The following is a 14153-nucleotide window of genomic DNA, read 5'->3' as shown; positions in this document are numbered from 1 at the left end:
TATTTAACACTAAACTCCCGAATATCAAAACCGTAAGCCTCTCCATATACTTCAGATTTAAAAATTATAGTATACTCTCACCTCCAGAATACTCATTGTGACAGTACAATATGTTTAGCTTGACTTGTTCTGATCAGGATACAGAATGCCAAACTGTTGAATAACCAAAAATACGCCCATATAATTTAAATGGAAATGGATATTTAAAAACAGATTTTTACTACCTGAGCATATGGTTAGTTTTGCGTTTTTATTCAATAACACACCAGGCCTATTAACGCGAAAAAATTAGCTTTTTACTTACATTTTGTCCTACTCATGCCTTTAAGCACAATGATTGTTTGAACAACCTTTCCACCCATTACGGTTGCTGATTAAGCTTTTATTTGCCAATACTGATTCAATAAGAGCAGCAAAAGGCTGTTTTATGTCATGCCCTGAGCCAAGGATTCTACTACTTGTATTGGCCAGTAACCCCAAGGACCTGCCATGTTTTCTAAAATCAACACATAAGCACTGCATGCTTATTCTCCTAGATTTTTGTGTAAGAAATTATATTTGTGGGCAAAGCATGCAAAACGCATTGTATGCACTATTGATGTCACCACCAGGCCAGCGTTAACACTATAACATATATTTATTTTCTTGGTATTTGTAAGAGAATAGTTTGTTATATACATACAGTTCAAATTTGATGTACATCAAGTGGACAATCCTAAGGTAGGTACAGAGAGCTAGGAAAAACACTACAAAATAATAATACGTAGACTTTAGGCATTCGTTCATAAATTTCCAATTAATATGTATGTGAGGCAGGCACTGGCCTCTATTCTAGAACAAGAGTTTACAACTTAAAGTCTCAGAGTAAGGTGTAAACTGCAAGTAGTTTGCAACTGCCCATGCTGCTTAAGAACCCATAGGCTTTATTATAATACATCGCTCTCGTAACAGGGCTCAGCCCCCTAACATGACTTTGATACCTTTCACTTATAATTGGGCGTTGCACAACTTCTTGATGAACATATCAAAAATGTACTGGGTGAAGACACTTGTCAGTGATGCTCTACAGTCAAGTCAAGCTCCGTGACCCGCACATTCTTGTTCTTGGCTACTTGTAACCAAATTCTTATTTATGCTCATGAATATTTCACAATAGAAGAATGTTAGTTCCTTTCATTACTCTTAAGCCTGTTGAGGTTGAGGTTAGTACTCATCCCAGAGTTCTATATGATTGGAATGGAGAAGAAGCAATTCTTCTATTAAAAGCACTGGAAAGACAACTCATGAGACCTAATGGTATGACTGGTCATCTATTGTGGAAACTCTGTCACTCCATGGTTTAAAATAATAGAAAAATATATCTTTATAACTGCATGCGCAAATAAGATAATACTGTAATTGAACATGCAACTATGTAAAATGTTTGCTGTAATTAGAAATTTAATTCCACTTCCTAGCTACTTTTAGGCACTTAAAAGAAATGAACCATTGATAAACATAAAGGGTACCTCCACGAATGAATAATATCAATGGCATATGGGAAAATAAAGAAGGACATTTATGCAATTGAGAATGGTATTTCAGTCAACGGGGGTAAAAGGAGTACAGGAAAAGACAAAAACAAAACAAAAACAGGGCAGCTGATTACGGTTTTGGGAGCAGACGAAAATAAATATTTTTCATGATGGTAAGTGATTTCATTTTCCTTGCAGTTCAGCTATAATTTCCATGCCAAAGTACATTTCCAAAGTCTATTCAATACAGCGTTACTTGAGCGTTGCTTGTACAAATATGATGGACAACTGGGTTTTTAGCTAAAAAGAGATCTAGTTTCTGCTTCCAGGCTCATTCTTTTGAATCTTAGTAATTACATAGAACTGATCCAACCAGCGCAACCAGTAAGCTTGAGAATTATAGGAAAGTAATTTTTCCCCCCCGATTAAAAAGTGAGAGATTTAAAAAAAAAAAAAAAAAAAAGTTACATTGTGCGGATAGCAATACTAAAAACTAATTGGGGCATCCCGATAAACTAAGAACGTTTTGTCTACAAACAAGAAAAGAGAACAACAGAGCAGATTTGACATTTGCCCATCTCATGTGTTTGTATAAGGGTTCAAATCATGAAACATACAATATGTGTTGTGTTGCACTTAAAGAATTTCGTGATAATTTAAGTGTATATCTCGTTAAGCACAGGTTAGTGCTTACTACACAAACTGTGCTCATAATTCAGAACTTGGATACAAAAAGAGATTAGACTTATAACAGTTTGCTTTAAAAAAAAAAAAAAAGAAAAGAAAATGATATAATTTTATGGCTGTTTGAGAGCTTGAAGAGCATGCGTATCTCCAAAACCGAAAGGGGGATATCAAACAGCCCAATTTGCCAGTTTGTAGAACCCTGCACTATCTATGCGTAAATGGCACAACACTAACTATTTGGTATTAGACCATTTGTGGATTTAGATGGCTAAAAGACAATGCAATTACACGCTTCATGAAATGAATGATATTTTCAGAGGCAAAGTGAAATGCAACACTTGTACAATATTTTTGGGGAAGAGTGAAAGATAAGAAAAAGAATATGGCCAAGTGCAGAAAAAAAAAATCACAACTCACAAATCTTTCTTTTTTTTGGACTGAAATCACGAATGCAGAAAACAACGGTATTAAGAAGAGTCTTCCTCGTTACTGAAAATGGCCAGGTGTTCTCTGAGGATGTTCCAGTAAATCTAGCATCTCTGTGTGCAGTTAAAAGTCTAGAACTGATCTTCCCCAAAGATAACACCTTAAAGAACAAGTGTTTTTTTTGTTTTGTTATTTGATTGTTTTTTTTTGTTTGTTTTTTAATGGATGAAGTAACAGAAGGTGGGTGCTAGCAGTCCAAATGTAAGTTCTCCATTACAGGAAAGTGACACACCAGTAAAAGAAAATAAAGCATATGGAACGTTAACATTTTATACTAGGAATAAGGAAGAGGAAAAAAAAAAAGCTTTTTTTCTCTCCCCGTTTTATATCTTTTCATTATAATACGCAGCCTCTTTTCATTACCATCATCAAATAACAGTTGAAAGAAGAATACTGAGTTTTTCTTTCCCGTCTGTTTTAATGCAATGGTCCTCAGTGTAAGCCGCAAGACTGAGGTAAGACAGCATATGATTTGTGCTAGGAAACAGTAACCAAAGATGAATGTTCACTCCCCTTGCTCCCAACTGTCCTGCAGAAAGAAATGAAGAGAAATGGATGCTCGTGTTTAGATCTTCTTTCCAATTAAGTTTAATAGATGCTTTTGGAATAGGGTCACATCAGAACTGATACCACTTCTTGTCTTTGTATTTTAACATCATCTACAACAAAGAAAATAGTATCATTAAAAAGGACAGGCTTCATTTTTGGATAAGTTTCACATACAAAAAATGAAACAACAAAAATATATCAACATCAAAAGGTTACAGAAGGAGGAGGTATGTTTATGGCAGCAGTTAAGTGTATGCTGACACCGCCCAAGTGCTTTGATGGTTGAGGCAGTATTTCACAGTTCCACATCAGCCATTTTAGCTGTGAAGTCACATGCCTGAGAAAGGTCATATGGTTGGGGAAGATGGCAGAGTTAGGTTAGTGGGGCAGGATTATGAACATGGAGGCATATCAATATGTCAGTTTGTGGGACATGAGGAGGGAAGTGGTAGATGAGAAAAACTTCAGGAGGATGGAAGATATAGGGCACTGAGAGATAAAGCTAAGTCTGAATGACAGATTGGGAGAGGCACATAACAGGGAGTTTAACACATGGGGTGTAATAAGCACATGTGGAGATTAAGGACACAAAGCTGCAGAAAGACACATAAGAGACACAGGTTGAATAGATTGTAGGTCGACAGAAGTGGAGTTGAGCCCAATTATTCAAATATATACTGAGGAGCATTACAAATATTGTACTCCTATGTTGCACTGAAAGCTTAGAAGGAAGATAGACGGTTTCTAGCATTATTTCACAATCTGATTTTCTTATTAAATTGAGTTCTAGTGAGTGTGGGCTACAATCTAGGCCAGGGGAAGGCAACCTTTAGCACACCAGATGTTGTGGACTACCTCTTTAATAATGTACTTATAGTCATAATGCTAACAAACATAAGGGGAGAAGTAGTCCACAACATCTGAGTGCCGAAGGTTGCCTACCCCTGTTCTAGGCGTAGACTGGATTCCCAGAGATGTAAAAACAGAGATTGTTAAAATTAAAATTTCAAGACCCCCTAGTCAGTTCACCTAGTTACATATTCATAAATATCCCGTCAGACCATAATATTAACTGACCTACCTAATATTAATTTGACATCTGTTTGTTCTAAATTCTAGAGTTTACGTCATAAGAAATTCAAATAAAGCCAAAAACATTTTATTTATTTTTTTAAATAGCAAAAAAACAAGAAAAATAAATAAATAAAAGAAATACATTGGAGAAATTTGTTTCATTTAAAACCAATTTGCTATATGTAGGCAAAAGGTAAATTCTCAAACTTTGTTACCAAATAGGTTATTTTGGCCGACATTTTGTAAAAAGTTTCCAATTCATTGTTTACTAAATGAATCTCAGTGATTTATTTACTTTGCTTTATTTCTATTTTTCACCTTCGAAAGCCATCCGATTTGTATATCAGTATCTTGCTGTAGGCATCATTCAACAACACTGTGTATATGAGTCAACCTATACACTAATTTACATTGATTTAACCCCTTAAGGACCAAACTTCTGGAATAAAAGGGAATCATGACATGTCACACGTCATGTGTCCTTAAGGGGTTAAAGACTTAAAGTATCAAATATATATATTATATATACTATGAGATCTAACTCTAAGAGATGGAAAACAGACACAGGTCACATGTTAATTTAAGTAAAAAATAAAGCTGTAATATGCTGCACAGAATAACTTTTATTTTAAATAGCAGTGTCCCTTTAAAGCTTTCATTTTTAAGTAAGGTCACACATTCAGAAGCACTCTGTTACCGTTAAAAATAAGTTATTTAACCAGTTGTACCTCGTGAGCGTGCTTTGAGAGTGAGTCTGCGCTGGCAAGCATGGCAGCTGTCTTTTCTTCTGCTTCTCCTAATTTTTGCCCCCTTTCATCAAGGGCCAGCCTGGCACGGGCTAGCTCTGCAGCAATTCCTGATGCTGCTCCCTTCACCCCTTCAATGCCTCCAGGTCCAGGAATGTGCTGTGCAAGGCTCCTTGATGGTTTTCCCGATACAATTTCTCCAACTATAATGTTGGAGGAAACAAAATAACACATTAATGAATACAAACCCAATAAACAATAGGGTAAACATAGCTGGTTTCAGTATCTTGCATATAGTGTAAACACATGGCATAATTGTGAGACCAATGATAATCCTTGTTGTGAAGATTATGATTTATGGCCTATTCCATACAGCATAGGTGTTACTGTATTAGAGAGCATTCCTGGGTCAGTTTAAGGTGTTTAAAGATTAACATTGATTCTTAAAGGACCACTATAGGCACCCAGACCACTTCATTAAGCTGAAGTGGTCTGGGTGCCAGGTCCCTCTAGGATTAACCCTTTCTGCTGTAAACATAGCAGTTTCAGAGAAACTGCTATGTTTACCTATGGGTTAATCCAGCCTCTAGTGGCTGTCTCATTGACAGCCGCTAGAGGCGCTTCCCACTGTGATTTTCACAGTGAGAAGACGCCAGCGTCCATAGGAAAGCATTGAGAATGCTTTCCTGTGAGACTGGCTGAATGCGGGCAGGGCTCATGCCACGCATGCGCATTCAGCCAATGACGGGAAAAGGAGACGGAGAGTCCCCAGAGGCGGTGGATAAAGGTAAGTGTTTAACCCCTTCCTACCGCTAGAGCCCGACGGGAGGGGGACCCTAAGGGTGGGGGGGCCTAGAGACCCTAGAGTGCCAGAAAAACAAGTATTATTTTTTCTGGCACTATAGTGGTCCTTTAAGAGTTAAGATCAAATGACAACCAAATTGCACATTGTGGGAAAAATAGCTGCCTGTAAAAAGTATCCAGCTCAACTTTTATTTCAATGCAACGTTTTTGGCCTAAATATTGTACTTCAGTTGTCAACTGACATCAAATCACTGTTACTTGTAGAAACTCCTATAAAACGTTGATCTAAGGAGAGTATTTATAAGGTTAGAGAAGAGAAATCATAAAGAGAGGGCAGCACGAGGGGTATAAAATGGAACAGAGAAATGTGTTTAAAAAGCCCCAAAAATGAATCTTTGGAGCAGGTTTCAACAATATATTTAAAGGAAAACAGAAGACTTACAGAGATCCTCTCGATCAAGGGACTGTGCTCCACCACCAAACAAGCCTTTGAAGAATCCTCTGTTGGGAGCTTCTGGTGTTTCAACTGGAGTGAACAGCTCTCCAAGCATTTCCTGTATGACAGAAAATAGATTTCTCACAATATTTTTCTCATGTGTATGGCAACCATTAGGTAAACAATCATTTGACAAGAATGACATTTGCTATTTCTTTTAGAGTGTGTATAAAGCCATGTATGGGAATGCTAAATCTTACATATTTTTTTTTTTTTTAAGTTTCTATGTGACTGCTAAAGTTGAATTCTATTAAATGTCAAATTTGTTTCCAAACTCCTAATATACTGACAAATCCTGGTTTACGGTGGCTAAAAGCTTTGTCATAATGTAATTTCATAAACTTATTTTGTCTAAATATGGGTGACTACCAAACAGTCCTACTGCCTGGGATAAAACATTTTTCAATACTCTAGGAAGCATATTTGCTAGTGATTTGTAATTGAATGGGCATCATAATTAATTGGGTCAAATTCATTCACTTATCTATTGATCAATCGGCTTTAAGAATGGCATTATAAATGCCTTACCTGCAGGTTCTCACAGGTTTCTTGACTGTAGGTAATTCTCTGTATTTCTGATGGTGATACGAGGTACAGTGCCTGTCCATTGTTCGTGAAGCAGAATGTTCGTGCTATCCGCATGTTGGTAAGCGGCAAATAATTTACATCCAACAACGGCCTTAAGCTTGGCAAACTAGGAAACAGAATTATAGTCATAAAGTGTAGCTATATAAGGTTTATATTATCATAAACAATGTCATCCAAGTCATTTCTGATATGATTTACTGAACCTTATCTACAAGACGTATTAAATAATATTAGGATTCACTCCAATCACACCAATATAATGATATCAATACACGTAAATCAGGCCAGGTTATTTATTAATCTTTCCTCTGTTTTCATTTGCATACTGGCATTTAGTTGTTACTATTATTACAGTTAACAGTACAAATTTTATCAACTGTTGTGATTCTTGGTTACTGCAAATGGAGAATTAATGGAGTACAAATACCGTATATGTTGTCTATTTTACATAATTACATGTTTTCATACTGACTGCTTTAGTTGCACTTCATTTAATGTGGACTATAGGCAGAGGCGTAACTAGAAACCACGGGCCCCTCACCCCCTCCATGTGTCTCACCGCCCTCCCACCCCCTGCAGACCCTCCATGTGTCTCATCGCCCCCCCACCCCTGCAGACCCTCCATGTGTCTCATCGCCCCCCCCACCCCCTGCAGACCCTCCATGTGTCTCCCCACCCCCCCACCCCCTGCAGGCCCTCCATGTGTCTCCCCACCTCACCCCTTGCAGTCCCTCCATTTCTCTCTCCCCCTCACCCCTTGTAGTCCCTCCATTTCTCTCTCCCCCTCACCCCTTGTAGTCCCTCCATTTCTTTCTCCCTCCACCCCCTGCAGTCCCCCCATTTCTTTCTCCCTCCACCCCCTGCAGTCCCCCCATTTCTCTCTCCCCCTCACCCCCTGCAGTCCCCCCATTTCTCTCTCCCCCTCACCCCTTGCAGTCCCTCCATTTCTCTCTCCCCCTCACCCCTTGCAGTCCCTCCATTTCTCTCTCCCCCTCACCCCTTGCAGTCCCTCCATTTCTCTCTCCCCCTCACCCCTTGCAGTCCCTCCATTTCTCTCTCCCCCTCACCCTTGCAGTCCCTCCATTTCTCTCTCCCCCTCACCCCTTGCAGTCCCTCCATTTCTCTCTCCCCATCACCCCTTGCAGTCCCTCCATTTCTCTCTCCCCCTCACCCCTTGCAGTCCCTCCATTTCTCTCTCCCCCTCACCCCTTGCCGTCCCTCCATTTCTCTCTCCCCACCCCCTGCAGCCCCCCCTTTCTGGGGAGAGACCCAAAAGCTTAGTGAATGCACTAACTATAATGAAAGTGTAAAACTAGCTTTACTTACCTTCCAGGACCTTGCTGTGGAGGAGTTCCCATGATATGCTCAGAGCCTCTATCAGATTTCCCTACCATGCAGGAGTGCAAGCACACATGTGCAGCACAGGCTCCCGCTGATTCCCCTCACCTGAAGTGACGAGGGTAGGGGATTTCTAAGGGCAGGGAAATTTGATAGAGCGATGGGCCCAGTCGCTGCTGCGACTGTGGTAATTACGCCACTGACTATAGGTATATCTATTATCATGCTAGCAAACCAATTGGATCCAGGCACATGTGCTTTTTTGGCAGGTTTATTCAAAATATATTGCAGGTAACATTAATGTTCGAAGGCTCTAGAATTAAGAATATGATGTTAAAACAACACATAACATATGCTTCTGATTCTCATTAAAGATAATGTATATGCATGTTCAATATAATTATACAGTGGTATCTCTGTTTCCGAATTTAATGCATTCTCCGGGACGTTTTGTATTGCAAAAAATCTGTAAACCGAAACGCGGTTTCCCGTAGGAATGCATTAAAAACCAATAAATCCATTCTAGAAGTCAGAAAAAAAGTCAAAATGAGCTGGCATGAAACAAACCCACAATGCAGAACACAGAATAAAAGGCATGCAAACGTCAAAGCTCAGCTCCCTACCTTTCTACCGCTTGAGAAATGCACCAAAAAGTCCCAAAACCGCTGCAAAGAATGGCTCCAAAGCTCGATGCAAAAGCCGCTCCAACACCTCCACATTTGGCGCCACGTGCTACCCACAGACTCCAGCATGCATGGGGATGGCGCTATAGACCTCCCAGGCGCAATGCATCCTGGGGAAACTTGCTTTGTATTGCAAAAAAAATTTGTAAACCGGGGCACTATTTTCAATGGATTTTCATTTGTAAACCGAAAATTATGTTAACCAAGGTGTTTGTAAACAGAGGTACCACTGTATATCTTTAGTATAAACATGTGCATTATGTTTCAACATAATAGAAATGTAAAGTTTATACGTTTTCCAGTCAATAAATAACTTCCCAAACATGGAAGGGAAAAGCACAGCACCTGTAACTGGAAAAGACCCCTACTATCATAACCATTTGTCATGGCCTGAATATTGTAAGTACCGTATATACTCGAGTATAGGCCGAGTTTTTCAGCACATTTTTTGTGCTGAAAAACCCCAACTCGGCTTATACTCGAGTCAGTGTCTGTATTATGGCAATTTATATTGCCATAATACAGACTGGGGGCTGTGGGGGCTGCAGAGCGTTTACTTACCTCTCCTGCAGCTCCTGTCAGCTCCCTCCTCCTCCGCGCAGGTCCGTTCAGCACCTCTGTCAGCTCACAGTGTAAGTCTCGCAAGAGCCGCAGGGTCATAGTGCGGCTCTCGTGAGACTTACAGTGTGAGCTGACAGGGGAGCTGACCGGACCGGAGTGGAGGAGGAGGGAGCTGCAGGAGAGGTAAGTAACAGCTCTGCCAGCCCCCTCCCCCCACTGAACTGCCAATGTCACTGGACCACCAGGGAAGGAGAGCCCCCCTCCCTGCCATGTATCAAGCAGGGAGGGGGGACGAAAAAATATAAATATAATAATAAAATATTAAAAATAATAATAATTTTAAAAAAATAACAATATAACAAAAAAAAATAATAATTAATAAAATAAATAATAGAACAAAAAATGATTAAAATAATAATTAATAAAATAACAATAATCAAAATGCCCACCCCCCACCAACACATACAACGACACACACTGCATCACACACACTCACACTTCATTCATATACACACACTTCATTCATATACACACACTTCATTCATATACACACACTTCATTCATATACACACACTTCATTCATATACACACACTTCATTCATATACACACACTGCACTCACACACACACTGCACTCACACACACTGCACTCATACACACACACTGCACACATACACACACACTGCATTCATTATATACACACACTGTAAATAAATATTCAATTAATATAATTTTTTTAGGATCTAATTTTATTTAGAAATTTACCAGTAGCTGCTGCATTTCCCACCCTAGTCTTATTCTCGAGTCAATACGTTTTCCCAGTTTTTGGGGGTAAAATTAGGGGCCTCGGCTTATATTCAGGTCGGCTTATACTCGAGTATATACGGTAGGTTGCCATAGATTAGATATCATGTCACACACATACTCATTGTGCAAGTACTATTATTACCTGTCAGGACTGACAAAACATTTAACTTTTGGGGAATCTTGTTCTTGACATAAAGAACTAATGAAAAATATTTATATATATAAAGTTCCAATTGCTTGCACTCCTGGATTGTCAGTTAGAGCCCGGTGCTTAACAACTAAATAATAGAAATAAAGTAATAATAGCACTCCAGGGACTTTGAAAATATAGTGAAAAAAAACTTTGCTTTAATTCAGGCATCTGCCAGTAGTAGAGCAACGTTTCAGTTCTCTAATGGATACTGATGAAAGTTCCATTAGAGAACTGAAACGTTGCTCTAGTCCCTGAAGTGCTATTATTACTATATATGATCCTGATTAAAGTCCTTAGGGAGGACTGAAACGTTGATCCTGATTTTAATATGTCACAATAAAAGTTAATTTTTACTTGGAAGACCTTGAGTGCAGCCATCTACTTTCTGCTATCTATTCTGGAGCCCTGGTAGTGCACCCGGCTAAGATTTTTTTTTGCAGCTTGAGTGCAAGGTATTGTAGTCTCTTTTCATATATATATATATATATATATATATATATATATATATATATATATATATATATATATATAACATAAATAAATAAAACTTATAGGCTATATTGTTTGTAATATGTAAAAGAGCATGTTATAAATACTAAATATGACATTTTTTACTGCCATTCCTGGAATGCATGCTCACACATGCTTCTGAGACATCCTTCCTTCAATTCATACATATAAATGTTTACAGAACCAGAGAGAGAAAAAGTTGGACAATCTCTAGTTTAGAGGCACAGCTGAGTACAGTCGAGCTGACATGGGATGCCACCCACTAATGCAACAACCAGACACTACAAGAGTCAAGCAAATACACTGTCTCTACAGTAAACTAACCTAGTAGTAAGTAGACCTATGCAATTAGTTTTGTTCCGAAAATCAATTCGGACGAATTTCGTGCAATTTGGACATTTGGAGCCTACTTTTTTTCATGATTTTGGGTCAGTAGTGGTGTATGTCAAGCATGTAAAACTTGCTGGCCGCATGCGGCCCACAAGGACCAGCTTTGCGGCCCGGCGAGCCGCGAGTACATGCCTAATGTTCCAAGCAGAGTAGGCACCTGCTTTCCCCATATTGCAGGTGCCTACTCTGCTATCATTTACCCGGCTGGCAGGCCGGGGAGGAGATGTCTCTGATGGCAGCGAGGGAGCTCAGTGTTCCAGCTCCTCACTGCTCCCTCGCGCGCGCCGACTGAAGTGAAGCCGGGCGTCATATTCCGGCACCCAGCATCACTAAACTGCCCGTGGGAGCAGTGAGGAGCAGGAAGGACCCCAGGGAGATGCTCCAAAAGGTAAGGAGCAATAAAGAAAAGTATGTGTGTGTCTGTCAGTGAGCATGTGTGTGTGTCTGTATGTGTGTGTCTGTCAGTGTCTGTCTGTGAGTAAGTGTGTGTGTGTGTCAGTGTCTGAGTGTGTGTGTGTCAGTGTCTGAGTGTGTGTGTGTCAGTGTCTGTGAGTGTGTGTGTGTCTGTCAGTGTGTGTGTGTCTGTCAGTGAGTGAGTCTGTGTGTGTGTGTGTGTGTGTGTGTGCGACCCACATAAACTTAAACCTTGTTTATGTGGCCCATGCCACACTTTGAGTTTGACATGCTTGGTGTACGTATTCTGGCATGGAAACCTTCTGCGTTTAATATGCACCTTACTGTGCTCTCTGACTCATCAGTACCCGTTTCCACCAAGTCTTGCTGCAGGTCTTATGCAGTCACTCAAGGGTTTTTCCACAACCTGCCTTCTCAGAAATCTGGTTACAGCCATTGATAGCTTCCTTGTTCTCTCCTGTCCAGGTAGTGTAACCACTGTTCCTTCAAACTATCCTTCCAATGGTGTCTCTAGGAACATTCAATACCTCGGCTATCTTTTTATATCCTGTTCCTTGTTTGGGAGGGCCAGTGATCTCTTCTCTTAACTTTGTGGACCATTCTTCTGACAGCATCTGTTTTGCACATATGTGCTATGGTGAGGGATTCTATTCAGGGGATTTAATAATTTTGAGACTGGAGAAGTCCTAAGTTGCATTTTCAGCCACTTGAAGCATTTGTTGTGTTGAACTATTTTTATTGCTTTGGTTTGATTTATTCATTGCAAACAGCTGAAAGTCTGCACATTTTGACAATAAACCTGATTTGAATAATTTTGAAAGCAACTTTATACATAAGTCTCTGCATGTATACACCTCTGCATTCCCACTTAGTACTCTGGGAACTAGCTCATAGCTTGGAAAACAATGAAGTCAGGCAATACATCTGTCATTTATTTTTAAAAATAGTCTATTGGACTTGTCAGGTTACATATATCCCAATGCCTAGGTCAGGGGTAGGCAACCTTTTAGCAGCACTGTGCCGACATAGGATTGTGATGTCCCGTAGCGTGCCGGCCCTATTTTTTTAAATTGAGGAGTGTATGTTGCCGTATACTGCTTGAATGTGGGCTGTGTATGGTGAGTGCTTGTGGAATTGTGTGTGTGGCTGGATATGTCACATTGTGTTTTTGCTAGTGTGTGTATGTGTGGGGCTGTTTGGGAGAGGCTGCATGTGGGATTGTGTCTATGTACGTGGATTGTTAGTGGTTTTACGTTTGTGTAGATTGTGAGTATTTTTGTTTGTGGCTGTTTGTATTATTTGTATGAGGGGAGTGGTTATTCTTCATTTCTGTATGTGTATATCTAGCAGTGTGGGTGGCTTCCCTGGGTTCCAGTGGGGACCAGGCTGGCCAGGTACATGTCAAGGACAGGAGCTGCAACAACAGCTCTACTCCAGTGTGTTCTACTCCAGTGTGGATTCACATTCACAAGTGCTGGGAGGAAGTGATCTGAGATCACTTCCTCTACGTGCTGCAATACATAAATTGAGGATTGTCCTTCACCACCTTTTCGTATTAGCAGATATCGAAAGGGTTCACTAAGACTCCTGATAGGCCAGAGCCTGTTTGGCTCTAGCAGTCTTGAGTGCTGTGCAAATACACCTCGAGTGCCTTGCATGGCACACGAGCCATAGGTTGCCTACCCCTTGCCTAGGTAATAACATCTCCATTTACATGCTATATGTTGACACCCACATTATGTCCTTAAGGGGTTAAACTCCTTCCCTGTGTTAACCTCTACCACTTCAGCTGGAAGGCTATTCCATGCATCCACGACCCTCTCTGTAAAGTAATACTTCCTGATATTTTTAAACCTTTGTCCCTGTAATTTAAGACTATTTCCTCTTGTTGTGGTTGTTTTTCTTCTTTTAAATATATTCTCCTATTTTACTGTGTTGATTCCCTTTATGTATTTAAATGTTTCTATCAAATCTCAGCCGTCTCGTCTTTCCTCCAAGCTATATATGTTAAGATCCTTTAACCTTTCCTGGCAAGTTTTATCATGTAATCCATACACCAGTTAAGTAGCCCTTCTCTGAACTCTCTCTAAGGTATCAATATCCTTCTGGAGACATGGTCTCCAGTACTGTGTACAATACTCCAAGTGAGGTCTCACCAGTGTTCTGTACAATGGCATGAGCACTTCCCTCTTTCTACTGCTAATACCTCTCCCTATACAACCAAGCTTTCTGCTAGCATTTCCTGCTACTCTGTTACACTGTCTGTCTACTTTTAAGTCATCTGAAATAATTACTCCTAAATCCCTTTCCTCGG

General features: G+C 40.0%; 1 protein-coding gene across 3 annotated transcripts in view; it reads right to left on the bottom strand.

The window, feature by feature from the left end:
* Positions 1 to 2497: 2497 nt before the first annotated feature.
* STXBP5 (syntaxin binding protein 5) overlaps positions 2498 to 14153 on the bottom strand; it is a 422331-nt gene continuing 410675 nt past the window's right edge. For all 3 annotated transcript variants that reach the window (XM_063443591.1, XM_063443592.1, XM_063443593.1), the window contains 4 exons: positions 6885 to 7050; positions 6303 to 6414; positions 5039 to 5259; positions 2498 to 3346 (listed from right to left, as the gene is read on the bottom strand). In XM_063443591.1, the coding sequence (XP_063299661.1) occupies positions 3305 to 3346; positions 5039 to 5259; positions 6303 to 6414; positions 6885 to 7050 (541 nt within the window). In that variant the 3' untranslated portion in view covers positions 2498 to 3304. The remainder of the gene's footprint in view (positions 3347 to 5038; positions 5260 to 6302; positions 6415 to 6884; positions 7051 to 14153) is intronic.

This window comes from Pelobates fuscus, chromosome 2, assembly GCF_036172605.1.
Source record: "Pelobates fuscus isolate aPelFus1 chromosome 2, aPelFus1.pri, whole genome shotgun sequence".
In the NCBI taxonomy this organism is placed as follows: domain Eukaryota; kingdom Metazoa; phylum Chordata; class Amphibia; order Anura; family Pelobatidae; genus Pelobates; species Pelobates fuscus.
This window is presented reverse-complemented; position numbering and strand designations above follow the sequence as displayed.